The 27903-nt window shown below is 54.9% G+C and overlaps 1 protein-coding gene across 3 annotated transcripts; it reads left to right on the plus strand.

Moving 5' to 3' along the window:
• Positions 1-52: 52 nt before the first annotated feature.
• On the plus strand, positions 53-27903 carry INCENP (inner centromere protein). Of its 3 annotated transcripts, XM_065937487.1 has the most exons (20): positions 66-185; positions 404-1029; positions 3515-3665; positions 4018-4131; positions 4957-5741; positions 10815-10866; positions 11715-11772; positions 11856-11949; positions 13265-13316; positions 13745-13862; positions 13966-14100; positions 14568-14579; positions 20161-20270; positions 20342-20462; positions 20786-20908; positions 21968-22146; positions 23870-23948; positions 24138-24230; positions 25777-25927; positions 27375-27903. In XM_065937487.1, exons 3-20 carry the CDS (start codon positions 3526-3528, stop codon positions 27587-27589), a joined length of 2631 nt encoding a protein of 876 aa, XP_065793559.1. In that variant the 5' UTR covers positions 66-185; positions 404-1029; positions 3515-3525; the 3' UTR covers positions 27590-27903. The 3 variants fall into 3 exon arrangements, with proteins under 3 accessions (XP_065793558.1, XP_065793560.1, XP_065793559.1); XM_065937486.1 differs by lacking the exon at positions 404-1029 and having other exon boundaries at positions 53-185; XM_065937488.1 differs by lacking the exons at positions 404-1029; positions 14568-14579 and having other exon boundaries at positions 53-185.

The following is a 27903-nucleotide window of genomic DNA, read 5'->3' on the forward strand; positions in this document are numbered from 1 at the left end:
GGGATTGGTCGAGTCTTCAGTTTTGAAAATCGTAGGTTTGGCCCGCGCTGTACCGCCCCGTTGCTTCACTGCAGCCGTAAGCCTCGGAGGCCGGGAGCCGTGGGGCCTGGGCAGGCTGGGATTTGTGTTGGGAAGGTCGCCGGACTTGGATCGGAGCAGCACTTAAGGAGACGCGGTGCAGTCGAGTGAGTGTGCGCGGGCGGCCGGCTGGGGGGTCGTTAGCAGTTTGTTATTCCTCCGCCAGCCCGATACCGGGGAGCATGACCTCCTCTATCGCCCGTTGCGGCTTGCAGGGGATGGGTCACCTCTTTCAAGTGACGAGGTGCCCTGCCTTGGTCCTGGGGCCCAAGATGACCCCACCCCGCCGCGTCCAAGAGAATAACCCCGTCCCCTCCCCATCCAGGTGCCTTTTGTTGACCTGGACGCGCAGGAAGCACCCACCGACCCGGTTGTGTGGCGGCATTATACCAGATGGCATTTCACCAGATGGCATTTCTGTACAGTTAACCCTCGCTCACCACATCCCTTATCGACTGAGCAACGTTTTAAATTGACCCATTTCCGGAGGCCACTGCTGCCTTGTCACTCCCCAGGCCCGTTTACTGACAGTGGCCTTCTCTGGGGCGCCCAGTCAGAACTTGCCGCCTACCTTTCCGAAGTTGAAATGGAGTAGGCGGCAAAGCTTGAGGTTAAGAGCACAGTTTAAATCAGGGCCCCGCCCCTGACTTGCCGGAAGACCTGGACTTAACTTCAGTCTCCCTCAATTTGCTCATCTGCGCTAGGATCTCCTTGAGGTTGTGGCGAGAATGAGATGAGATGATGCTCCACCCGAGCATGGAGCAGGTCTCTTTAAAGAAAGCAGCTATTACGACCCTCCTTCACTGAGGTGTGGTCAGGGTTAGCTGGTGGACTTCCCGCACCCTCAAAAGAACAGGCATTGTGAAGGAGGGCCGTGGGGCTCTAGTCTGGTGTATGACGTGAGAAAAGTATTGGGAGAGGAAGATGAGTCTCCTTCACCCTTGGTGGGAGGTAAGGTACTTTGGGTTTGTATCCAGGTTCTTACAGGGGGCTAAAGAGATTTTTGCTGCTTTTCCATGGGACCCTTATTCTTAACACTCCTTTCTGAGGGTCCTCTCTGATCTAATGACAGTGACCGTTTTAAAATAGGCTAAGGCAAAGAAATAAATAAATTTAAAAAAATAAAATAGGCTGAGGCTGCTGAAAAAAAAATAAATAAAATCGGCTGAGGCTGCTGAAAACAAACTTTTTATGGAAGAAGCTCAAACGCCTTTTTGCACTTTGTATAAGAAGCCCACACCTACTTTGCCATTTTGAACAAATACTTTTTTAAATAAAAGAGCAAGTTGTTGCTTTCCATAGCACAAAGTGTTTTGTGTTCCTTAAACAGGTCTCTCTTTCCTAGCCTCAAACTGGATTCCTGTCGTTAACCAGGGCTGAGTGCTGGGACACAGGGACTGGGGGGAGTCAGAGGGCAGCCAGAAGGCTGTGCTGTGACTGGAATCCACACCTGTCTCTGCCCAAAGCTTCTGCGATCCTGCCCAGCTGGTCCTACCCTGATGGGTGCTGCTCTTGGCTCCTCGGAGTAGGGCTTTGGATGAGGAAGGTGTGCTCTAACCTGTGTAGAATGCCCTCATTTGGTGTCTGTGTGTGTGTGTGTGTGTGTGTCTTGGGGCAGGGAGTTAGAGAATGTTTATTTCTAGGTGTACAGTTGGTAGATGGATCTATTCATTCAACAAGTATTCCTTTTGTGCCAGGCACTCTGCCAAGCTCTGGGCTTCAAAGCTACAAGCAAGACAGACCAGGGCTTGCCCTCAGGGAACAAATGCTTAGTGGGCAGAGACAGGCAGTCAGCAAGCAGATACATCGTCACCTGAGTGTTGTGCAGAGTATTGAAATTGATGGATAGGATGGTGGCTGGTGGTCAGGTCCTCCCTGCGTTGCTGAGAGTCAGGTGCTGAGGAGTGAGCTGTACCAAATAGGAGACAGAAGGTTCCAGGCAGAGGGCAGAGCTTACTCGAGGAACAGAGGCTAGTGTGCCTTGGAAATCAGGCCCCAGGAAGTCAGTCGAATGAGGCTGCAACAGCACCTGGCGTTAAGCCATTTATAGAGGTCAGTGACTTAGCCCCTCCTTGCAGAACCTCCTGTCTTAGGTAGAGGCTGAGCTGTGTGTGGTTCTTGGTTTTGAAGGTGTCGATCAGAGTGGTGGGTCACTGCCATGGCATGAGACATGCAATCTGTTATTATGGTTTGTGACTGTCACCCGTTAATTCGTTCTTTCATTGCCCTAGTCGGGATATTTATTGAGCCCCTGCTGTGAACCAGAATAGAACACTTCTTCCTTGCCTGGGGCTTTGGTGATAATTTTATAACTGAATTTGAGGAGAATATCCGAGTTTCTAGTTGTTTGGTTTTGTTTGTTTGAGTTGCTAGTTTTTTAAGAAATTAAGACATAGTAAGCAAGCTTATGGTTACCAAAGGGGAAAGGAGGGAAGAGATAAATTAGGAGCTTGGGATTAAAATATACACACTATGATATACAAAATAGATAACCAACAAGAACCTACTGTATAGCCCAGGGAACTCTTCTCAGTATCTTTTAATAACCTGTAATGAAAAAGAATAGATATATATGTATCTGTAAACTGAATCATTTTGCCATGCATCTGAAACTAACACAACACTGCAAATCACCTATGCTTCAATAAAAATTATTTTTAAAAAATTAAGGGAAAACTAATTTTGTATTTTATACCACCTGATAAACTACCTGATATTTCTAGACTGTTTTCTAAAAAATAAAACATTGCTTATCTGCTCCCCTCATGCTCCCTCATCCATCCGAAGGCGTTTCAGCTCAAGGGAGAGAGTTGTAGAGGCCCCTTAGAGAAGAACCTGTCTCTGGACCACCACTTTCTTACCCACTCCTTTGGAATGCAGATTTCCTGTCAGTTACTAGCATCCGTAAGAGGCAGTTGGATTCGATGTTCGTTGGCCGGACACCTGGGGTTAGCTTGTGTGTACCTCAAGTGTTAGTCACTCAGTCGTGTCCGACTCTTTGCAATCCCATGGAACATAGCCTGCCAGGCTCCTTTGTCCATGGGATTCTCCAAGCAAGAATACTGGAGTGGGTTTCCATTCGCTTCTCCAGGGGATCTTCCCTACGCAGGGATCGAATGCAGGTCTCCTGCATTGCAGGCAGATTCTTTACTGTCTGGGCCACCAGGGAAGCCCCTAGGTGTACCTTAAGGTGGCCCTCAATCACCTTCAGGCAGTAAGAGGAGTGGGTAAGAGCAGGCCTGTGTTTGGGTAGGTCAAAGGGGTCCTACCTGATTGGTCTGCAGTTTCTCTTGAATCCAGGAAGCCCATTTATAAGGAGGTCCATTGATTCCAGAATTGGGCGGACAGTGCCTTATGGGGGTGGGAAGGGGGTGGTGTTTGAAGAGTGTGAAGATTCCAGCCTGAGCCCCATGCCTCTTGTCTCTGCTTTCTCCAGGCAGAGCCGCCATGGGGACCACAGCCCAAGGGCCCATTCACTTGCTGGAGCTATGTGACCAGAAGCTCCTGGAGTTTGTCTGCAACGTGGACAATAAGGACATGGTGTGGCTGGAGGAAATTGAGGAGGAGGCCCAGCGCATGTTCACCAGGTGTGGGGCTGGGGGGGCGGGGGCGGCGGCAGGAGCGGGGACGGTGCTGGCAGGATGCACCAGGGGCTGCCTGACTGCTGCGGCCTTAGGGCACTTCCCCACCTGCCAGGCAAGACAGGCTGCCAGGGGTCCCTCCTGAGTGCCCGGCGCTAGGGAGAGGGGTGGATCTGCGCCTTGGAAGGTAGGGCTGCCTGGCAACCTTGCTCCCCTGCTGTGTCTACGCGAGGAAGCCCCAAGTGCCTGGCCTCAGCTTGACCAGCCATTGCCAGGAATGGGGCAGTGGTCTGGCTGGGTGGGGGAGGGGCAGTGGTTTCCAGGCAGCCTCGACCATCACTGTCTTCGTACCAAACAGAGAATTTAGCAAAGAGCCTGAGCTGATGCCTAGAACGCCTTCACAGAAAAACCGACGGAAGAAGAGACGAATTTCTTCCATTCAGGACGAAAACAGAGACCCCATCCGGAAAAGGTAGGAGGGGCGGGAGGCTTGGTGCCCACGAGGAGAGTTTGATTCGAAGGTGTTAACTGAGATCAGGAGCAGTGGGCACTGCGTGCGCCATGCCGAGGGAAATGAAGCGGGTCTGGAGACCGTGGAGTCCAGAACTTGTGTGCGTTAGGGTTGGGGTGGTGTTTGATCTGGACCTCAGAAGATGGGAAGGGTTTCTGGAGGTGGGAGAAGCAAGAGAACTGACTTTCTGCTTGGGGGAGAGTGACCAGAGGTGTAGGCTGGGGGCTGGCTGTCTCCCAACCCTGTCGCTATGCTGGTTCTAACTGCCCCTGTAATGACTGTGGGTTTCAGAGTACCAGGGGAAAGAGGCTGGGTCTTGGAGTCAAGCAGTCCTGGGTGTACACGCCAGCTCTGCTGCGTAGCAACTGTGTGTCCTTGGGTTAATGTACCACCTCTCTGAGCCTCCAGTTTCTGAAATCTAAAGTGAGGATGAGTGTCCCTGTCTCTCGGGGACTGTCTGGTGGATTAAGCGACAGAACACGCTCTGCCTCCAGCAGGGTGCTTGGCCCATTGTGACCCGGTCAGCGGGAGGTTTATGGGAATTTAATCTTCCCAGTGGTTTTGTGAGGCCTGGGCATCTCCCCAGTTCATAGATAGGGAGACTGAGGCTCAGAGAGGAGCATCTAGGGTCTCTTGGCTAGGGGTGGCAGAGCCTGAATTGGAACCCTAGTCTTCGGTCTCCAAGCTTCAGACTCCACTGGAGCTAGCAGCTCCTCCAGCTGGAATTTTGGGCAACCTCCCCGCCTCCCTGGGTTGTCTCAGCTTCCGCTCCACCCCCTTCACCAGGTTGTCCCGCAGAAAGACGCGGAGCAGCCAGCGGATCTCCCGGCACCTCCGCAGCAAGGACAAGGCGGAGAAGCTGGCCACGGTGGTGGGCGAGAACGGCTCCGTCCTGCGACGCGTGACCCGGGCTGCCGCTGCAGCAGCGGCCACCTCTGCGGCAACCGCCCCTCCTTCACCAACCCCTGGATCTCCCACCGTCCTGACCAAGAAGCCCAAGGAGAGCCCAACCCACTGCTTGCCGGTGCCTGCGGTAGAGATCGATGCCAAAGAGCGCCAGAGCGCCGAGAAGTACCTCAGTCAGCTCCATTCTGCCCAGGCTCCGACCCCTGCCCTGGCCCCGGCCTCCCAGATCCCCTCGAGCTCGGATGAGGATTCAACACCCCAGAAGGCAGAGGCTGGGAGGCTGGACTCTGTCACCGTGAGCTCCCTGATGACTACACCCCGGGACCCCAAGGGCCGAGGGGCCGGGGCAGGAAGGTCTGCCTCCAAGCTCCGGATTGCAGTGGCTGCCCCGGGCCCTCAGGGCTCACCCAGCTCTCCGACCTCCCCGTGGCGGGAGCGGGTGCTGGCTCCCCTCCAGCCAGATAACTTCTCCACGCCCACGGGTGCCCGTGTCAACCGGCGGTCTGTGCGGCGAAGCCTGATCGCCCCATCCTCCCCGGGCCCCCAGGCCTCCCTGGCCCAGAATCGCTCTCCGGTTTCCAAAGAAGAGGGCACTGTCCGACGATCAAGCAGAAGGATCTCCAAGAAGGCTGCCAAAGAGCCAACTGCCTCCGCCCGCATCATCTGTGAGTTGGGGCTCGGCGTTGGGCAAGGCTCCAGAGGGTGGTCCTTTGTGCCTGGCTCAGCAGAGGGTGTCTGGGGACCCTCTAAGCAAGGAGCTGTCCACAAAACTTTCTGTGATGATGTGAACATCCCAGATCTGTGCCATCCCACACAGTAGCCACTAGCTAGCCACATGTGGCTATAGAGCCTTCAAAATGTGACTCATTTGATCCAGGAGCTGAATTTTTAGTTTTATTACATTTTATTTATTTCAGATTTAAGTTGCCATACAAAGCTTGTGGCTGCCATGTTGGACAGGACAGATTCAATCCAATGCTCTTGTTTTCCAAATGAGAAAATTGAGGTCCAGTGCTGTTTTCCACGGTGTCCCTGTGGTTAAAGCCATGCTGAGCTCAAACCTGGGCCCCTCCCCCAGGGCCAGCATGTTCTACTTCCCTCCTGCCCAGACTCTCTTAGATTCATCCTGCTTATGGGCCCTCTCCTATTAGCATAACTGTAAGGCCTGGAGATACGGAGGTGAAGAGAGATGAATTCTGAGAGGGACACATAGCTGGGTTTGAGTGCCAGCTCGACCCTTTACCCACCCTGTGACCTCGGGCAAGTTACAGGAATTCTTTCATGAGCTTCAGTTTCTCGTGTGTCAGCTGATAATAATAGCATCACCTCAAAGGGTCATTGGGAGGTTTTCTTGTTAATCCACATAGGATGCTTAGAACAGTGCCTGCACAGAGCAAGGTCTGTGTAACGTTAGCTGCTTTGTCATCATCTGATCCCAGCTCCAGGGATCCTGGTCCCAGGTGGTAGCAGGTGTCGTGAGCCACAGAGGACAGGCAGCTCTAAGAGTCAGGACTGTCTGCATGGAGGAGGTGGGGTCTGAGCTGGGAGGGTTGCGAAGGCTTCCTGGGCTTTTGCCTGGTGGAAAAATGCAGGAAAAGGTATTCCTGGCAGAGAGAACAGCTTGTATGGAGACCCTGAGGCCTGAACTGGCCAGTGATGGGGTATCTGGGACTCGAGCTTGACCCCACGAAGGATGTGTCCCCTCGATGATTGTTGGAAGGTTCCAGCACTGTGTGAAAAACAGCTCAGAAGAGAAGGAACAGGGCAGAGAAGCCAGGGAGGGGGCTGCAGGGTCCAGCCAGAGGATGATAGGGTCCTCGGATTGGTGGAGAGGACAAGCCAGGTTTTTACATTAATGAAACTGAGGCTTAAGGAGGCCACTGAATCTGTTAAGTTGGGAAGCTGGGGTTAAAGCCTGGTGTGTTTCATCCTTTCTGGGATGGTGGGCGGCTCACCAAGGAAGCCAGGTGGAAAGCCTCAGGGCAGGGCTTCAGGCAGGTGAGGGCCCGGCCCAGTTTCTTCCCTGCCTGGGGAAGGGCTTGCTGCAGGGTTGGGGGCTCAGGGACACACAGCCGGCGGCCTGTGCAGACCTGTGTTCAGACACACTGACCATATTTGGATTTTCAGAAGGGCCCAGATGGTTCTGACCTGTCCTGGGGATTTCCGTAGGTGTGAATCTCATCCTGGGCAGGAGCCCGAGGCGGAGGGCAGACCTGGAACTCTAGAGGGAGGGTCAGGGAAAGACCCTTAAGGCCCTACCAACACTTCTGGTTCAGACATCTGGATAGGCTTAAGCCAGTCTTTTCACTGGAGAAGGAAATGGCAACCCACTCCAGTATTCTTGCCTGGGGAATCCCATGGAGGGGAAGCCTGGTGGGCTGTAGTCCACCATGCAAAGGAGTTGGACTGAAAAACAACACTGCCCCGCTCTGCACAGAGGTGGGCTTCAGATTTGATCTGCCTATGACCCAGTCCTCTGGAAGGAAGACAGTCAGACAAGGTGGTTAAGCCCTGGAGTCACCTAGAGCCTGGGGGACCTGGGGCACACCTTTCTCAGAACCTCAGTTTTCCCATCTGTTAAATGGTAAGAATGCCTGCCTTGATTGTGGGTAGAAGACCCATCTTAGTGGTTGGATATGGTACAGCTCTTTCATATAAAACAAAACAAAACAAAACTAGATGATAAAACCACAGTCAGCCTGTGTCCCTAAAGCTCAGCGGAGGTGTGGCCTGGTGCACCCTCCTAGGGTGTGGAGCAGGGAGGGGCAAGAGGGCTTCCTGGAGGCCTTCCTGACACCCGGGCCCTGGGGCTTAGCAGGTCGGGCAGCTTAGAGGTGCGGGTCTTAGTTTGGGTTCCCCAGAAGCAGCCCTGAATGTCAGGATTTGAGAGAAGCTTGTTACTGTGGGGAGGGGAGGAAGCACCTGCAGCAAGGGAGCAGGGAGGTGAGCCGGGGAGAGAAGACCGCCAGTAACGGCACTGGGACCTCAGGGGACCTCTGGAGCCAGTGTGGAGCCCTTGGGAGGGGCTGCTGGGTGGAGGCATTAACCCCCCAAACTTCTGGCAGGGTGCACAGTTGGCCACACTTCACTGGGCAAAGAAGTGGTCTCTGAAGTGGTCAGGTGGGGCCAGGGCCGCTGCCCCGGGGTTTCTGCAGGGCCCAGCTTTACAGGCCGGTCTCCTCCTCGGGTGCCCCGTCCAGCTCTGCACTGAGAAACGGCCCCTCAGCCCCTCTCCAGGCCTTCTCCCTGCCACCAGACCTGTTCTAAAGCCCTAATGGCTTGAGTCGGCACTTAACATTCCAGAGAAGCCTTTGCACACTTCTGCGTGGTCACGTGGTCACATGGGCGTCTTCTCAGCTTTCGGCCCCCTCATCAGCCAGCCTTGAGCCGGAATGGGAGGCAGGGGGTGGGAGGAGTCTCCCGAATGTGGACCCCGCAGGTAGGAGCCTGCCCCTGTTCTCCACCCCACTCCCCCAGGCCTGCCTGCCTCCCCCCAGTGAAAGTCGCTCAGTCTGTCCGACTCTTTGCAACCCCATGGACTATAGTCTGCCAGGCTCCTCTGTCCATGAAATTCTCCAGGCCAGAATACTGGAGTGGGTTGCTGTTCCCTTCTCCAGGGGATCCTCCCAACCCAGGGATCAAACCCTGGTCTCTCCTGCATTGCAGGCCGATTCTTTACAGTCTGAGCCACCAGGGAAACTTCACTGCAGGAAGGTCCCTGCTTCCGGCCTCCCATCCACTGCCTTAACTTCTGACCAGGCCCCCGTGGCTCAGATTCTCCACAAAGCCTGCTCCTTCCTGCCTCATGGCCTTTGCAGATGCTGTTCCTTCTGCCTAGACTGGCACCTCTCCATTTGTGGCCTCAGGACCTCAAAGAGCTTTTGATTATGAGGACTCTTATCTATCGGTAGTTATTTAATACTTTAATATAAGAATAACAAACAATTACCTATTATGGTTAGTTTTTCTATCTTTTTTTTAAGAAAAAGATAACTGTTTTCCAAACAAATGTGGTGAGGAGACTGGCATTATTCTCATGTTGTAAATCCCATTCATGGGTGGCTTAAAAGAAGGCAGCTGGGTGCTGCATTCTGTCTGTTGCATTGTGTTTGTTTGGGTTCAGGTCTGTGTAGAAAATCTGGCCTCACACGGAAACATAGTTGGAAAAGGGAAGAGGACTTAGAAAGTCTTTTGTTGTGTACTCTCTTTTTTTCTTCCAATTAATTTGTGTGTACTCGCAAGTCTGCGGAGTTACGCACATCTTCCAGGTGTCAACACACTTTATTATATATTGTCTTAAAGGAACACGTTTGTTTTCTGGTCTCATCAGAAAGGTTTTTAGGTATCAGGAAGCTATGAAGTTCATGGCCGTTTTGGCTTTTCGTGGGGCTCAGTTTTTTATTCTTGGCAACAAATCCTGTTCTTTTGATTTGAAGGGACAGGCTCCCTTTGTTCATTTCTAAGAAAGTATCTGCCAGACACCCAAGCTTGTTGAGCCATTGTTTGTCAGTTGTTCTTTAAAAACAGCATTCTGTTTTAAAAAGAGGGAGGGGGTGGGACCAGTTCAGGTGAGACCTCAGACCCCTCTGCTTTTTAGAGATTTGACTATGCAGCCCAAGGGCATTTTGCATACTTTCTACTTTATGACATAGTGTATTAAAAAGATATGTACTTAAGTTTATTTATTTTAAAAATATTTTATTTATTTACTTATTTATTTGGCTGCAAGGTTTTTTTTTTTTTTTATGCTTACATATTTGACTGTGCCATGTCTTACTTGGGGCACACGGGATCTTCGATCTTTGTGGCAGCATGTGGGATCTTTAGTTGTGGTTTTGGTATTATGGTGAAAATAGTTAAGACCTTGTGAGTCCCCCAAAAGAGTCCTCTTGGGCCCTCAGCTCTCAGGAGCCCCAGACTACACTCAGAACTACTGGCCCAGACACCCCCACCCCCTCCCTTGCTGCTTTCTTGAGCTTCACGTTCCAGCCTCCGGACCAGCTTGTCTCCCCATCATAGGCTTTTCAAGTCCTCCTCTTTCCTGTCATGACACATGTCACGTGTCAGCCACAGGATTATCTGGTGATTGTCTAGACCAACTTGTGGACAGTCTGGTTTGCTCTCTGTTGGGTCCCCAGGCGTGGTGCATAGTAGGCCCTCAAATGTTTGCTGAATGCATCTGCTGCTTTGTGTTCGGCCTGTGCTGGGAGGTGGAGGCCCGAAGCCCGGCATTGTCCCTCTTTCCAGACAACTCCCAGCCCAGTGAACTTTGTCCTTGGAGCAGCGTGTTACCAGCTAGGGAGGAGCAGGAGATACTCAGGCAGCAGCTCCGTGGAGGGTGTGAGGAGTCAAAGGAGTGCTGACGGCAGGACTGTGCACCCCGGAAACAGGGAGGGGTCTGTGGGGTGGGGGGTCTGGGCCTAGTGATGGAAGGTGTCTGTGGGGTGAGGGGGTCTGGGTCTAGTGAAGGGAGGTGTCTGTGGGGTGGGGGGTCTGGGTCTAGTGATGGAAGGTGTCTGCAGGTGGAGGGGGTCTGTGACTAGAGAAGGGAGGGATCTGTGGGGTGGAGGGGGTCTGTGATGAGTGAAGGGAGGGGTCTGCAGGTGGATGGGATCTGCAGGTGGATGGGGTCTCCTGCAGAGGGACGCAGCCGACCCCCAGCAGAGCCTGACTCCTGGGACCTCTTGGTCCGGGACCAATTCTGAGGGCGTCTTTTTGTCCCTTTGTTTTCCCGTCAGGCCACAGTTACCTGGAGAGGCTCCTGAATGTTGAGGTGCCCCAGAAAGTCAGGTGAGTTGAGTTCCGGGGCTTGGGGACCTTCCCGGGGCTGGGCAGGGCACACGGGGGCCTTTCCAGGTGAGCCCCCCAGGTGGAGGCATTTCCTGTGCCCGAGCCTTCCCTTCCCTTGGGAACTGCTCCTGAGCAGCCCACCGCTGCCCCTGCCCCTGCCCCTGCCCCAGTCTTAGCAGGAAGTGCCTCGCGGGTGCCAGGGCTTCCCACATTGCCCGTCAACATCCCTCATCAGCCCCGACCCCTCCAAGCCTTACCCTGGGGCCAGGGCTCCATAGGTTGTCAAATCCAAAGCCAGCACAGTCATGAGGAGCCAGTTCCTCCTGGAGTGGGCAGCATAGGGATCAGGGCTGCTCCATTTATACCCCAGCACTGCTTGGGGCCAGCGCCCCTTTTCCAGAAGGCCACGTCCTGCCATCCCTGAAACTACTCCAGCCCCCCCACCCCGCGGCCCCTGCTCTGGAGCAGAGGGTCAGTGCTGGGGATGGGCAGACCCACTGGCTTTGCTGGCCCCACGGTGAATGGAGGAGACGCCTCAATGAGACATGGCTCATTCCGGCCAACCAGGTTGACACGGAGCTGGGAAAGGGCTCCGGAACCCAGGCCCCGATGGGATCTGAGTGAAGCCAGACTCAGAAGCTGACACCCCTTGTCTGCCCGGGCCGCAGACTCAGAGCTCCGAGCACCTGGCTCTGGTTGCCCTGCCCGCCTGGGGCTGGGGGGCTGTGGTCCAGTCTGGGGCATCTGATGGTCCCCTCCTGACTCGCTCCCCCAGGGCACGGGAGAGGGGCTCCTGTGGGGAGGCTTGGGCTGGGTGGGTCCCACAGTGCCCCCTGCTCTGCTTCCAGCCCCAAGGAGGAGGAACCCAGCAAGGAAGCTGAGCCTAAGGAGGCAGCCGAGCCAGAGGTAAGTGGGCAGGCCAGGGAGGGGTGGGCTCGAGGCCTGCAAGTCCCGGGTGCAGACTCCTGAAGCCTTGGTTCTTCCCTCAGGTCCCCAAGAACAATGGCAAGGCCTTGCAGCTCCGCAGCACCACCAACATCACCCTTAGCCCACCCAGCTCACAGCCTGCAGCCAGTGGCCAGGGTGAGTGTGAAGGGCGGCAGGGTGAGTCTCCTGCCCTGCTGGCGAGGGACACTCAGGGCCGTGCAGGCCTTGGTAGCCTCTGCCTGACTTTCACTCGGAAGAGGGGCAAGCCCGGGTTTCTGGGCTGACAGGCCGAGGGTACATGAGACCTGGGGTGCAGAGATCTCCTTGAGTCTACATGTTTCATCTCCCACCTTTTGACCGAAGCTGCTGCTGGGTGCAATTGGGTGGCCATGGCCAGTCGGTCCAGGAAGCTGGGGTGGGGTGGGGGGACCTGGATTAGGGCGGTAACTGTGAACATGCCAGGTCAAAGCCTCGAGCTTCCCTCCAGTGAGGAACAGGAGGGACTGGGTGCTGGGGTGTGAGCACCTGGCCTGTGTTTCGTCTGCTGCTGGCTCACTTCTCACCTCTGGGTGTCCCAGCTGAAAGGGCAGGAGCGCTGTGGGCTCTGGAGCCCTGCCCGCACCTTCCCTGGTTCAAAGTGCAGACACTGAGGGGGTTTGAACGTGGCTCCCTAACTTCATGACTGGGTTAGAGACAACAGCCACGCCAGCCCCACAGACCCCAGGGGTCGCTACCAGAACCCTTTGGAGTAGAGAGTGTTGTGAGGGACTTCCCTGACGGTCCAGTGGCTAAGACACCACACTTCTACTGCGGGGGGCTTGGGTTCAATCCCTGGCTGGGGAACTAAGATCCTGCATGCCACATGGTGTGGCCCCCCCGAAAAATAGAAATGTAAAAATAAAAGTGTAATAGTGTTGAAGAACCAGGGGAGGGGAGATCGGCCCTTTCTCTTGCCAGGGAAACAAAACCTACTGACCCGCACCCCACGTGTTTGACTCTGCTCGGGAGCACCCCACCCCCACCCCTCTGCCACCCCCAGCGGAAAGAGCCAGGAGAGGTCAGGTTTTGAAGCCAGTCCAGGGGCCTGTTAGAGCTTGCAGCTTCCAATTCTTCCTCCCGTGAAAGGCACCTCTTGTTAATGTTGGTCTGGGAAGAGGGGGCAACTGGGCTCCCAGTGTTAAAGGCGGATGGGACATGCTTGGGGCCACCTCGATGGGACTGTCTCACCATTTTCACCCCGGAGGCCAGGCCTGGGAACGAGGGGTCTGTGGACTGGGGGCAGCATGCTGGCTCTGCACGTCCCGAGATGTGTCAGAGCCAGACGGTGCTAAGGCGGATGCTCCTGCCCCTGGCCACCCCGAGATATGCTGGGAAGAGAACTTCACCCCTGCTGGGGCTGCTGCCTGTGGGCCCCTTCCCTGGACCCCTCCCCACCCTCCCTGCCACCCCCCTGAACCTGCTATCTCCACAGAGGCCGAGACTGACCAGGAAGATGGCCCCAAGGAGCCACCCCAGAGTGTCAGGTTTGTATCCGGGAAAAGGCGGGCAGGCCACCATTCTGAGGGACCCAGAGGGGCGTGAACTCCGAGTCCTTGGTCAGAGAAGGTGGGCACCTGTGTTTCCTCTCGGCAGAGGTGGGGCCTGGTGCTGTCACTTAATAAAGGAGACAGCTTTGTGCTGTCGGGGGGTGAGCCTGGCCTGGGGGTGGGCAACAGGATCCCAGACCCCATCCTCCTGGCCACATGACCTTAGACTGGTCATTTCCCTTCCTCTGACCAGGCAGCAGAGGGTCAGTCAGGGAGACTCACCTCTGCAGTACCTTTCAGGCTGGAGTCTTGGGGGCTGGGCCCAGTTCTGTTCATAGGGGGAGATCTTTCCTGGGGCGTGATGGGGGCGCTGGGGAGGATGCCAGGGCCGGCCCCCTCACACCACTGCCTCTACCTCTCGGCAGGAGGAAGCGCAGCTACAAGCAGGCGGTGAGTGAGCTGGACGAGGAGCAGCAGCTGGAGGATGAGGAGCTGCAGCCCCCCAGGAGCAAGACCCCCTCCCCACCCTGTCCTGCCAGCAAGGTGAGTGCGGTCTGCCTTCCCTCCGTGCCCCTGCCTCGCCCCCGGGGTCTGACCCTGGCCTGTCTGTCCCACCCCCGGGGCCTGACCCTGGTCTTGTCCGCAGGTGGTGCGGCCCCTCCGAACCTTCCTGCACACCGTTCAGAGGAACCAGATGCTCATGACACCGACCTCGACCCCCCACAACAGCATCATGAAATCCTTCATCAAGCGCAACACTCCCCTGCGCGTGGACCCCAAGGTGAGGAGCTGCGGGGGTCTGGGCCAAGGCAGGTTGTGGCCCGGCCCACCAATCAGGGGCAGCTCGAGCCTCTGTGGCCCTGGGCTGCCTTGACCCTGAGGACTATCCCACCCCCTTGGGCTCCACCCGGCAACCTCAAGGCTTGGCCCGCTCCGGGTGGCCTCCCAGGTCCTGGGTCCTGGGCTGGGAAGTTACAGAACTGACCTGGCTGGCTGCCACCACGACTGTCCATCCCCACACACACACACCGTTCCCTCCCTGAGTAGTTAAAGTGGAGGATACACGTGGACACTGATTTGTTGGGGATGAGGGCTGGGTGATGCCAGAGGAGGTGACGGAGATGCTGGCGAGAGGTGGGCAGGCCCCAAGCAGACTTGCTGGCGTCATCAGGAGGGTGGTCTGCCTTCCAGGTCTCCCCTCACCTGGCATTAACTCTTGACTTTTTCCCTGTCTCCTCTCCTCCACAGTGCAGCTTCGTTGTAAGTAAGGCCTTCCCCTGTCCTCGTAACCTAGCTCCACGCAGCACTTAACCACTGTGGCCCTGTCTCTGTGAAACTGACAGCACCCATAGAGGCACTAACATCATCAGTGGTAGCGTTAAGGGGGGGCTGGAGGAGGGAGGTGAAGCCGAGGTGCAGGCAGGCTGACCCAGCAGAGCCTGCTCCGGAGGAGGCGTCTCAGAGTCTCCCTGAGGCAAGAGGCAGCAGAGGGGGTGTGACCTGCGGCCTGTCACCGGGGCCACATCTTGCAGCATCCCCCCTGCCCCCAGCCACCTCCTTCCCACCTCCCTCCCTCTCTCCTCCCCAGTGCTGGGCTCACCCTCGGGATCTGGGGCTGCGAAGAGAACAGACGAGGCTTCTCTGATCCCAGGCCACCGAGATTTACTGGGTTGCAGACCTAAGTTGCTACCTTGAGGGGCAGGGCAGTGCGGGGAAAGGAGGTCCGGGTCTGCCGGGTGACGCTTTCTGGAACGGTCAGTGCCATCCCTTCAGAAAGAAAGTCATAGGAGCTGTTCTCTTCTCAGATGTCCCAGAGCTGAGCTGGACCACCGGCCATGTGCAGGGAGCCATGGGGCACTTGGACTGGCTTGGGCCATGGTCCTGGCTCCCGGGGTCTCCTGAGCAGCTGCAGAGCTACATACAGCCCTCGTGGTCGTTTCGTGTCCACTGGCACTTTAAAGGGTCTCCTACCAGGAGGGCTTCTGCCTCCAGTCGAGGGTCTTAGGGCCTCAGCTTTGCAGTCAAGGGGCTTCCCCACAGCTGGACATGCGGTCCCTGAACTTGCCTCTCCTGCAAGAAGGCTGGTCCCATCTGGGTGGACAGGGCCAGGGCGTGCCATCCAGTATGCCAGGGAGCAGCTGTGTGGTCCTTATGCACCTGTCTTTGCGCCAGGGCCCTGCTGGGCATCTGTGCCCACAGCAGTGAACCAGCCTTGGGCTTGTGCCTCCTACGAGGAACTACCCGTGCCCCACCCAGACTGCTTGGAGCCTCGCAGGGCCCCTGGGGATGACCATGGGATCCAGGAAGCTGCCCTTCCCAGCTGTAGGGAGCCCAGGTCTCTGCACGGGGCATCTGGTGGGTAGGACAGTCCTCAGGGGACCAAGGGACCTACGCAGGTCCCTGTGGCCCTGGACTGGTTTCCTAACCTTTGGGCCTGCATTTCCTTGGCTATGAAATGTGGAGACAGTGGTCCATTCGTGCAGACCGGATGAACCAGAGTAATATGTGTCAAGCCCCCAGCACAGGGCTCGGCATGAAGTGGTGATTTGATGAATAGCAGTGACGCTGCTCAGTTGAGGCCCCTGGAGGCAGAAGGGGCTGTGCAAGCTTTTGATTTCTCCCACCCTCTGCCCTGGCCTTGATGGGGGCCTCTGGGGAGCAGCCCACCTCCCAGGGTTGGGGCAGAGAGGAAATAGGGGTTCTATGGCATAAGTAACTCTTGTTTCCTTGTGTGAAATTCACAATGCAACAGGATAAATTCTGTGACCTGGACTGGGAAATCCTAACACTCGAACTTCCGGACAAGAACCAGTTTTTCTGAGCCCTGCTAGGAGCAGGAGTCTGGGCACGGGGAGGAAGGGTGGGTAGGAAGAGAGGGTGGGTACACTCTGGGTACCACATGACCTTTGTTTCCCAGATGCTTTCCTCACAGGCCCGCAGGCGGGGTGGCCTCTTGCTGGGTTCCCCTGGGTCTGGGTGGGTGGAGAGCAAAAGGCCACCTGCTCCCTCCCCCTCCCTTCAGGAGGGGGCCTCCTGAAGGCCAGCATCCTCCTCCATCCTGGCTCCTGTGGCTCAGGATCATCTCTGTTTCCATTTCTCTCTCCATCTTAAAAAAAAAAAAAGAAAACTTTTATATAAAAAAAACTTTATAGTAAAATTTATGTTAAAAATGATCATAAGGTAAAATCTATACTTTGTGTAAGTATAGGTTTATGTAACCCCTGCCACAATTGGGGTGCAGAGCAGTTCCATCACCACCCCCAAAACTCTCTCCCCCACCCATAACCTGTGTCCTCCATCACTATAGTTTTGGCTTTTTGAGAGTGTCACGAGTGGAATGATAACAACAGGTGACCTCTTGAGATTGGCATCTCAGCCATTACATTTGAAGTCAGTTTCTGGTAGACAGCATATAGTTGAGTCATGGTGGTTTGGTTTTGTTTTTTCTTTTTAAAATCTAACTGTCTTTGATTTATTTTGTTGTACATTTGGATTTAAGGATTTAAGCCTACTTTTTTTTTCTATTTATTTTTGTTAGTTGGAGGCTAATTACTTTACAATATTGTAGTGGTTTTTGCCATACATTGACATGAATCAGCCATGGATTTACATGTATTCCCCATCCCAATCCCCCCTCCCACCTCCCTCTCCACCCAATCCCTCTGGGTCTTCCCAGTGCACCAGCCCCGAGCACTTATCTCATGCGTCCAACCTGGGCTGGTGATCTGTTTTCACCCTTGATAATATACATGTTTTGATGCTGTTCTCTCTAAACATCCCACCCTGTTTTTGTTTTTTTTTTAAGCCTCCTGTTTTATTGTTGTTTTATTGCTGTTACCTTTGTTTTTTTCCTTCTGTTTCCCTTTCCTGCCTTTTTTTGGGGGTCCCTTGAACATATTTTAGTATCCCATTTTAATTTGTCTTCCACGATTTGGACTGTATTATTTTGAGTGTTTTCTGGTGTTTGTTCTGAGGCTTTACATACCTAACTTTCACAATCACTTTAGCATCTGTATCTTATCAATTGCCTGTAGGCGCCTGACTCCCCGCTGTGTGTGATCCTTGTCTTACATGTTTCATCTCCATACATTGACAGCCCTGGCAGAATAATTTTTGCTTTCAACTGTCAAACATTTTAAAGAAACTCGAGAGGAAAGGAAGTCTGTTGATATTTACCCAGATATTTATCATTTCTGTTCTTCATTTTTGATGTTTTCTTCTACTATCATTTCTCTTCCATCTGGAAAACACACTTTAGCAATTTTTTGAGAACAAGTCTGCTGGCAGCAAAAATTCTCTAGTTTTCCTTTGTCTGAGAAAGTTCATTTATGAAGGATATTTTCACTGAATAAGTGGAATTCTCGAGTAACAGTTCTTTCCTTTTAGCAATCTTAAAATGTGCCATTTCTGTCTGGCCTCCATACTTTCTGATGTCAGTCAAATGATTGCTTCTTGTAAGATAATGTGTCTTTTTTTCCAGTGCTTACTTTACAGACTTTTTCCCTTTGTATTAAGTGGGGTTTGTTTGTTTTTTTTTTCAAGCTATGCTGGGTCTTCGTTCCTGCAGGCTTTTCTCTTGTTGTGGCAAGTTGGGGGGCTCTCTCTAGTTGTGGCGTGCGGGCTTCTCATTGCGGTGGCTTTTCTTACTGTGGAGCATGCGCTCTAGGCACATGGGCTCAGTAGTTACAGCTCCTGGGCTCTGGAGCGCAGGCTTAGTAGTTGTGGCACATGGGCTTAGCTGATCCACGGCATTCAGGATCTTCCCAGCCCAGGGATCAAACCCATGTCTCCTATATTGCCAGGCAGACTCTTTACCACTCAGTCATCAGGGAAGCCCTGTATTATTAAGTTATTATCAGTTTGATTCTTTTCTGACTGGGTATGGGTTTCCTTGGGTTTATCCTCTTTTAAGTTTTGATGACCTCCTTTAATCTGTAGATTTATATCTTTCAGCAACTCTGGGCATTTTCAGCCATTATTTCTTCAAGGTTTTTTTTTCTCCACAGCATTTCATAAACCTTATGTTGTCATCCCACAGTTCCGGTACGCTCAGTTAATTTTTCTGCAGTATCTTTTCTCTCTGTGCTTAGAGTGGATACATTTTATTGATTTATCTTCAAGTTTTCTCCATTCTCCATTGGGTCCATCCACTGAATTTTTTTTTCCAGTTACTGTATTTTTAGTTCCAAAATTTCCATTTGATTCTTCTTTAGATCTTTTACTTGCTGAAAGTTTCTGTTTTTCCAGTTTCTTAAGAATCCCCTGATGGCGTATTAAAGCACTTTTGTCATAGCTGCATTAAAGTCTTTGTCAGGTAATTCTAACATGTCTTCTTGGCATTGGTGTCTATGATTGTCTTTTCTCATGGGAGTTAAGATTTCCCTGGTTCTTTTATGCTGAATAATTTGGGATTGCATCCTGGACATTTTGAATATGATGTTAGGTGTGAGTTAAAGTTGCTCAGTCATGTCATACTCTTTGCTACCCCATGGACTGTAGCCTTGCCGAGCTTCTCTGTCCATGGAATTCTCCAGGCAAGAATACTGGAGTGGGCTGCCATTCCCTTCTCCAGGAGATCTTCCCGACCCAGGGATCAAACCTGGGTCTCCCACATTGCAGGCAGATTCTTCACTGTCTGAGCCACCAGGGAAGCCCTATGCAAGGAGACTGGGTCTTGTTTAAATCTTAAGAAGAATGTTAGTGTTTGCATTAGTGGCCTCCCACTGGTCCCGGTTGTGGTTCCAGCCTGCTTTCTGTGGCCTGTGGTTCCAGCATCAGTTCAGATTTCAAAGCCTTCAGAGCGCTATTTGGACCTGTCCAGGGTGTACCAGTCAGTGGTCAGTCTGGGATCTGGCAGGTAGCCTATGACTTTAGTTCTCAGAGTTTCAAGTGTGATATTACAGGCATTGAACCCGTTTCTCCTTCGTTGACAGGCAGATTCTTTACTACTGAGCCACCAGGGAAGCCCTAAAACAACTAGTATTTTTAAAAAGTTGTTTTTGAAATTATTATGTAGCCATATCATAAGAAGTGTGAAAAATTAAGGGAAAAAAATGGCATCTCTGATCTACCTCTGCAGCCTATAGTAAACCTCTATTAGCATTTTGCAGTATTATTTTTTCAACTATTAGGAAATAGTTGATACACACAAAAGTGTGTTTGTACAGTCATAAACTTATTACACATATAATAAAAAATTAACACGTGTACCCACCCAGGGGCTTCTCTTGTGGCTCAGCTGGTAAAGTATCCACCTGCAATGTGGGAGACCTGGGTTTGATCCCTGGGTTGGGAAAATCCCCTGGAGAAGGGAATGGCTACCCCCTCCAGTATTCTGGCTTGGAGAATTCTATGGACTGTATAGCCCATGGGGTCACAAAGAATTGGACAGGACTGAGCAACTTTGACTTTCGCCCACCCACCCCCTTAAATAGAATATTAACAATAACTTTCAAAACTGCCTTTCTGTCCCTTCCCAATCTCATTCTTCATTCTATTTTCAAATACACTTTTTACATAGCTAGACTCAGAGCATACATCCAGTGTTGAGCCTGACTTTTGTGTTGCCCAGGACTTGCCCAGGCCCAGGTGAGGGCATGCATGTCTCAGGCCCCTGGGAGGCCTTTGGATTCCCCCAGGAGAGAGACCGAAGCCCCAGGCCTCCATCTGGGTGGGAATGGAGGCCCATTTGGGGTGACTTTGCCTCTCGGAAGCAGTCTGGTGCTGCTGCCTGTCTGGCGGGGTTTGGGGGGAGGTACTGTGGGGGTCCCAGGGCAACCTCTAGGGGTTGTCCTGGCCCAGCACCAGGCTGTGCTCGCTCACTCCCTACCCCCCACCCCAGGAGAAGGAGCGGCAGCGCCTGGAGAACCTGCGGCGGAAGGAGGAGGCTGAGCAGCTCCGCAGGCAGAAGGTGGAGGAGGACAAGCGCCGGCGGCTGGAGGAGGTGAAGCTGTAAGTGCCCCCGCGCCCTGCAGCCCACCCCAGCCTCGCTGGGCCCCCGTGACCACCCTCTGTGCCCACAGGAAGCGCGAGGAGCGCCTCCGCAAGGTGCTGCAGGCCCGGGAGCGGGTGGAGCAGATGAAGGAGGAGAAGAAGAAGCAGATCGAGCAGAAGTTTGCTCAGATCGACGAGAAGACGGAGAAGGTGCGGGCCTGGGCTGTGGGCGGCAGCTCAGTGGACAGGGCCCATGGGGACCTTACCGGTGTCCTGCCCCATATCCTCCTCCTGTCCGTCATGGGCCCTGGGGTCTGCTCTGAGCCACGTGGAGGGTGGAAGGTCTGCTCTGGAGCAAGCACAGCCCTGCGCTCCTGGCAGGACTGCCTCCTGGCTGCCCCCTCCCTGGGGCTGTGGGAGCAAGCTGGGCCCACAGGGACTCGGAGTGTCCGCCACACAGAGTGCCGAGCCCCACTCCGTAGGGTTGAGTGAGGGGGGCTGCTCCAATGGGCCTCTGGGCATGGACTCCACAGGCCAAGGAGGAGCGGCTGGCAGAGGAGAAGGCCAGAAAGAAGGCAGCGGCCAAGAAGATGGAGGAGGTGGAGGCGCGCAGGAAGCAGGAGGAGGAGGCGCGGAGGCTCAAGTGGCTGCAGCAGGTGAGAACGCTGGGCGCGGCTGCAGGGAAGAGGCGGGGGAGTCCGCAGGGCCCCGAGGACCTCTGGGCACGCGCCACTCCATCAGGTTGATCCTGGTGGATCTTGTCGCCTCGAGCTTGGAAGGAGGTTCAACAGAGGCCGTGGAGATGGGGATGGTGACGGTGACCTGCCTTGGGTTTTCTGTAGAGGCAGCAGTTTGAGGGCCAAGTCCATGGACTCTGGAGCCAGACTTCCAGTTTCAGTTCAGCCCTCTGTTAGCTGTGTGACCTTGGGTGGGTTCCTTGACTTCTCTGTGCTTCAGGTCCTTCAGGTAACAGTGGTATCTACTTGATAGGGTTGTTGTGAGGATTAAATGTGCTGCCTGTAAGATTACACAGCTTCTCTGGTGGCTCAGATGGTAAAGAATCCACCTGCAATGTGGGAGACCTAGGTTTGATCCCTGGGCCAGAAAGAGCCGCTGGAGAAGTGAATGGCTACCCACTCCAGTATTTGTGCCTGGAGAATCCCTAAGGGCAGAAGAGCCTGGCGAACTACAGTCCATGGGGTCGCAAAGAGTCAGACATGACTGAGCAACTGAGCCCAGCACACAAGATTACAGGCCTGCCTCTTCCTGGGAACTGTCAGTCTTACAAGTCTGGGGAACACAAATCTGTCATTAGGGGGTTACAAGACTAGTGGCCGAAATGCATGACGTATTTACATAGTGCCAGGCACTGTTCTAAGTGTGTCTTGTGTATAAACCCAGCAGTCTCATGAGGCATGGGCGTACCTGTTGTCCGTGTTTTATCAATGAGGACAAACCAGGCCAGAGGGCCCTGTGACCCGCCCAGTGTCCCCCAGCCCCAGGGTCTGGCTCCAGTCTGTACCCTTAACTACTGAATATGCAGCAGCAGCAAAAGTTGTCACGAGATGCGTCTCAGGCCGGTCTCGGCGCTCCTTGTGGACGGGGCTTTGGTGGGGTGTCCCTGGGCTCACGCCCCGCCCCCGCTGGCCCGGACGCTCTGTGGCCGCTCCAGCCCAGGCTGGCCTGCAGGCCCTGACCGTGCTCCCCATTCACAGGAGGAGGAGGAGCGGCGGCACCAGGAGCTGCTGCAGAAGAGGAAGGAGGAGGAGCAGGAGCGGCTGCGGAAGGCGGCTGAGGCCAGGAGGCTGGCGGAGCAGCGCGAGCAGGAGCGGCAACTGGCAGAGCAGCGTGAGCAAGAGCGGAAGAAGGAGCAGGAGCGGCTGCAGGCCGAGAGGTGAGTGGCCAGGCGGGTGGCCCGCCCCCTGGTGGCCATGCCGTCCTCCTGCGCGTCAGGTTGACACAGGTGTCGCCATGACCAGGGGCAGCTCCCACCTCCACTCGAGGGTCTGGAAAAGAAGGCTTCCCTTCTTCCTATAGGCTTCGCTGGTTGCTCAGATGGGAAAGAATCTGCCTGCAGTGCAGGAGACCCGGGTTCGATCCCTGGGTCAGGGGGATCCCCTGGAGAAGGGAATGGCTACCCACTCCAGTATTCTGGCCTGGAGAATCCCCATGGACAGTGGAGCCTGATGGGCTTGCAGTCCATGGGGTCGGAAAGAGTCAGACATGACTGAGCAACTGATGCTTTGGAAAACAAGGAACCTTTTTACCTTTTGGCTCCAAACCAGGCAGACCACCCAAACGTGGTGTGTTGGCTGCTTGAGATTCAAGGAGTACCAGGCAGAGTCACTCAGGGTTTTGTCTTCATTCTGCCTCCAGCCAGATAAGCTGAGCCCATTGGTGTGATTTTTTTCTCAGCTGACATGAGGCAGGGAGGTCGCAGGACGAGCCAGCATTTCTCAGCAGTCGCTGAGGGTCTTTGGGTGGGAGCGTCCCACCAAGAAGGATGCCCTCTGGCATCCTTGGCTCCTGCCTACCGCTCTGCTCCTCTGTTCTGATGATGACTCAGATTGCCCCCCATCAACATTTCCTGGCTGCCCCCTTCCCCCACTGGGGACCGTGGCGGATGAGCCCTTCCAGAGACAGGGGTCTCTGCAGTAGACAGGATTTCCACTGGTGTTTATCCAAGGCCAGTCCCTGGGCCTGGTTGTGCTGGGTCCTGGGAGTGCCGGGGAGGGTAAGCCGCAACCACCATTGGCCCAGAGCTGTATGGGGCCCTATGCCTGTGTGTAGACGTAGAGAACTCTGCCTGTGCATGTGTGGACACACGGGCAAACCTCGGCCCAGGCCCTGCCTCCACCTCCTAGGAAACACCAGGCGTCCGTCTGCGTGGGGGGTCCACCACCAGGGAACTCTCTGCATCGGGGCTGTCTCCCGTGCTTGATGGTTGGCACAAAGGTGTCCTTTGACCTGTGGGCAGAGTCGGAGACAGGAGCCTGGGAAGGGAGCAGAGGGTGGCAGCTGGTGTGGTTTTAGAATTCGACGTGTGCCGGGCAGCGCCGGGGGCTTCGAGGGGACAGACGATGGTTTGGTGGTCATAGTGGTTGGCAGCTACACGCCTTCCACCCGTTTTCTTGTTTAAACCTGTGGCAGGCGCACCAGCGGCTCCACCTCCAGAGGGGCACACAAGTTCAGAGGTTCCGTGGCTTGCTCAGGGTCATCCGAGCAGGTACACGGAGGTGGCCCATGAGCAGCCCCGCCCAGCTTCACGTCAGGCCGGGGTCCGGTGTGGGCCTGCAGTCAGAACGAGTGACAGTGACTCGGAAGACCTCATTTCACTCTCCCGTCAGCTCTGGAGGAAAGGGGTTAGGCTCGCATCGTAGGACAGATAAGAGCGAGGTGCAGAGTTGTGTGGAGGAGGGGGGCCCAGTTTGGTGGCCTTGAAGCCCAGCACCACCCACCCCATCGGGTGTGCACGCCAGCCCCCCAGCCCCCAGTGCAGCTGCTGGCCCTCAGCTGGCGTGCCTGCCCCGCCAGTGGGCTGGGGGGCCTAGCTTCCCTGGCAGGGATGGCACAGGGGCTTGGCTTCCCGCCCTGACCAGCTCTGGCTCGGTCCTCAGGGAGCTGCAGGAGAGAGAGAAGGCCTTGCGGTTACAGAAGGAGCGGCTGCAGCGGGAGCTGGAGGAGAAGAGGAGAAAGGTAACGGGGGAGGGGAGCGGGCATGTGACTCCCACGGGCTCTGCGCTGAGCTCTGGGGTGGGGCAGCCTGGCCCCAGTGGTTCGGGCAGGAGCTGCTTTGCCCTCCGGGTTGTGCTGGGGCTGACGTGGAGGAGGGGCGCGCACTCCCCTGGTCTGTGACAGCCTGCCTCCCCCGTCTCTGGGCCCCAGGAAGAGCAGCAGCGGCTACAGGAGGAGCAGGAGAAGAAGGCCAAGGAGGCCGCAGCTGCCAGCAAAAGCCTGAACGTGACCGTGGACGTGCAGGTGAGGCCCGGGCGTTGGGGTGGAGAGGCCCCCGGCTCTGACGAGTCTCTGCCCAGGAGCTGGAGGCACAGGCTGAGTGTATTAGGACAATGAGAAAGAGTGGGGCTTCCCTCGTGGCTCAACTGGTAAAGAATCCTCCTGCAATGTGAGAGACCTGGGTTCGATCCCTGGGTTGGGAAGATCCCCTGGAGAAGGGAAAGGGTACCCACTCCAGTATTCTGGCCTGGAGAATTCCATGGGCCATATAGTTCATGGGGTCGCAGAGAGGGGAACACAACTGAGTAACCTTCACTTCACTTCACGAGAAAGAGAAAGGATATAGTCAGCCCAAGTGGTTTTTTTCTTCCCCCCACTATTTTTGATATATGTGTTCCTTATTCTGAAAGTAGAAGGTAGTTTTTTAAAAGAAAGAAACTGAACTTTATAAAAGAATACAAAGCAAAAGAAAGGTGCCCTCAAAGGATAATTCTCAGCCTGGTGTATTTCTTTCTATATTTAAACGTTCATAAATATTTTGTACACACTTTTTCTCACACGCACATGCACATAGTTTTTTAAAGGGGCCCAAACTGTACATACCAGCTCAGTCTGTTAATGCTGCTATAATAAATGACCCTAGACCGGGTGGCTTAAACAGCAGACGTGCTGGGAAGTCCGGGGTCAAGGCGCTGGCAGGTGAGGGCCTCCTCTGGTTCACAGATGGCCGTCTTCTCACTATGTCCTCACATGGCTGGAGGGGAGCGCGGGCTCTCTGGGGTCTTTTCTAAGGGAGCTAATCCCACTGAGGAAGGCTGTGCCTCCCAAAGGTCCCACCTCCAGGTATCATCACACTGGGGATTAGGATTTAACATAGGAATTTGGGGAGAATACAAATGTTCAGTCCAGAACACATACCATTTGGCAGCTTGATTTTCCCCCTCCTTTTTTTTGCTCGTTTAATGTATTGTACACGCCTGTTTCACCATTTATTAATTTCTTACTTTTGCTGACTGTGTTCCACTTAGTTGGTACCAGAATTTCTTTAATCAGCCCCTTCCCAACAAGCATTGAGGCTATTAATGCTGTTACAGACAGATGTAGTGTGAGGACGGGTTTTCATTGCAATATAACTTAGGATGTTGAAAACTTGGAAGGTAACTGAACCAGGTGGTTAAATTATAAATCGTGGAGTTCCCAGTGCAGTGCCCTGCAGCCATTCAGAGGACACACACACACACACACACACACACACTGGATGAACATTTGCAACATACGTTTACATGAAAAAGGAAGACACGGAGTCATCTGTGTGGTCTGATTCCCCCCCCCCCCCACACACACACACACTGGATGAACGTTTGCAACATACTTTTACATGAAAAAGGAAGACACGGAGTCATCTATGTGGTCTGATTTTTTTTTCCCCCCAATCAAAAAGCGACCCCTGAACCTTTTTCTTGCTTTTCCCTGTGAAGTGAGGGGAGGTGGCCAGAGCCCGGCGCTTCTCAGCGTCAGGAGAGGCCAGCGTGTAGGGCGGGCAGCCAGTAGCTGTGTTCATCTTTTCCAGTCTCCAGTTTGTACCTCGTATCAGATGACCCCCCAGGGGCACAGGGCTCCCCCCAAGATCAATGCAGATGACTACGGGATGGACCTAAACAGTGATGACTCCACCGATGACGAGGCCCATCCCCGGAAGCCCATCCCCAACTGGGCCCGAGGTGAGCGGGGCCTGGAGCCCCCAGGAGGGCGGGTCCCCACTTGTGACTTCGAGGGCCTGGAGAGGGTGGTTCGGCGGCTGTGGGTGTCAGGAGCCCTTTGTGCCCGTGGGCTGGCAGCTTGAGTCTCGAGCCAACTCTGCATCAGACCTCCGGACACTCCTGGAAAGGTGGGTGTCCCGTGACTAGTGGGCTCACCTGCAGACCAGATCTACGGGGCTGGGTGCCTCCGTTCTCTAGCAGATGTGTTAGATCCTGGCTGACTGCTGGCAGGCGTGTTGCGGGGTGTTCCGTCTCAGACTCTGGCCTCCCCCTGGGAGCCCCACCCAGCAGGCCAGATGGACCCAAATATGTCGCCTGGGATGGGAACAGAGCTCAGAGAGGTAGCGGGGCTTTGACCGTATATGAAGAGCTGGAGCGGGGCTTCTGGCCAGCTGGTGGCGGGAGTTGGGGGTGCAGATAAGGACCCTTTAGCAGGATTGGTCCCCGAGTTTACATGTCTCTAAACGGGAGTGCAGGTGAGTTTGAAGGTGCCTCAGGCCCGGGTCCAAAGCCTGCAGGAGTGAGCGAGGCCAGTGGGCGCCCATCTCACAGAGCTGGCTGAGCTGGGGGCAGGGTGGGCCTCACTGCCCGGAGGAGGGCTGAGAACCCCGGGGGCTCAGCCCTCTACAGACCACGAGCCCTTGAGTCTCACCTCATCTCAACCCCACAGTCAGCAGAATCTGACTCCGTCTCCTTAATAGTGAGTCATTCTGGAGGTGGCAGCCGGCAGGAGTCGGCATGGCTAGGATGCCAGGCTCATTGTGGTTGACCTCCACCAGCCCCCTTGAACTCTCGGTTTTCCCATCGGGAATGGGGGTGCTGAGAGCACCCAGCTGAGAAGGGCTACTGATGACGAAGCACGTTAGTGCAGGAAGGCCTGGTACCAGGCAAGCGCTGGGCACGCATTCTGCCACCCTGACCCCCTGGGTTCCTCCTCAGCCTTGCTCTTGGCCCTGAGCCAGCAGCAGCCTCAACCTGCTCCAGGCATGACAGGGGCTGCGCTGTTGATGGCGTGAGTAGCCGATCAAGGCCGTCAAGCGTGGTGTCAGATGGTTCTGGTGTCAGTTGGTTCTGGAGCTGAACTTGTCTTCAGACCCCAGCTCTGCCGGTCACCAGCTGTGTGCCTTCGGGCAGGTCTCACCAAGGTGGCCGTGGGGATGAGGCAGTCATGCAGTGACCTCAGCCGAGTACCTGGCTCACGTGAGCTGCCAGAGCAGGGCTGCAGGAGCGGGCAGTGGGAGGTTATCGCTGTTTCGTGGAGGAGGACCCTGAGGAGAGTTGATGTGGCAGGAGGTGGGGGAGTGATGAGGTGGAGAGGTTGACAGGGGTTCTGTGGCAAGGCAGGGAGATGGGAGGAGGCTCAGGGGGAACCCAGGGCAGTGAGCCAGCCCTTCATGTGCCCCCGCAGGCACCCAGCTCAGCCAGGCCGTCATCCGCCAGTATTACCAGCCCCCGGACCTTCTGGATCTCTTCGGAAGCCTCCTCCAACTGGACTTGGAGGAAATCTTCCAGAAGAGCAAGCCCCGCTACCATAAGCGCACCAGCTCCGCCGTGTGGAACTCGCCGCCCCTGCAGGGCCCCAGGGTCCCTGGCAGCCTGGCCTACAGCCTGAAGAAGCACTGAGCTGGGCCCGTGGGCCCGCTCGGCCGTCTCGGCCTTTGTCTGTGTCTGTCTGTCCGTCTCTCTGTTGACCCGGTGCCCTCCTGCTTGGAATCCTGTCGCTGAGGGTTTGGTCAGGTGTATATAAACGTCCTCTGTGCTACGGGTGAAGAGCGGCCCAGGCCGGCTGGGAGGCTGAGCCTGGTGGGTGTTCAGGGAAGACCCGGGCCCAGCCCCGGCTGGTCTGTTGACAGCACTCTGTAAATAGATTGTTAGAGTTGAGCTGAATTTTAGCCTCTAGTGTTTGAGAGCTAGGTTAATAAAGTCTATTCCTTTAA

The sequence above is a fragment of the Muntiacus reevesi genome, chromosome 5, assembly GCF_963930625.1.
Source record: "Muntiacus reevesi chromosome 5, mMunRee1.1, whole genome shotgun sequence".
In the NCBI taxonomy this organism is placed as follows: domain Eukaryota; kingdom Metazoa; phylum Chordata; class Mammalia; order Artiodactyla; family Cervidae; genus Muntiacus; species Muntiacus reevesi.

Excerpts from the sequence above, each read along its gene's own strand:
- INCENP (XM_065937486.1), top strand. The coding sequence starts at position 3,526 with ATGGGGACCACAGCCCAAGGGCCCATTCACTTGCTGGAGCTATGTGAC. Across the intron at positions 4,132-4,956 it reads AGAGACCCCATCCGGAAAAG|GTTGTCCCGCAGAAAGACGC; the intron begins GTAGGAGGGGCG and ends CCCCTTCACCAG. Across the intron at positions 10,867-11,714 it reads GAGGTGCCCCAGAAAGTCAG|CCCCAAGGAGGAGGAACCCA; the intron begins GTGAGTTGAGTT and ends CTCTGCTTCCAG.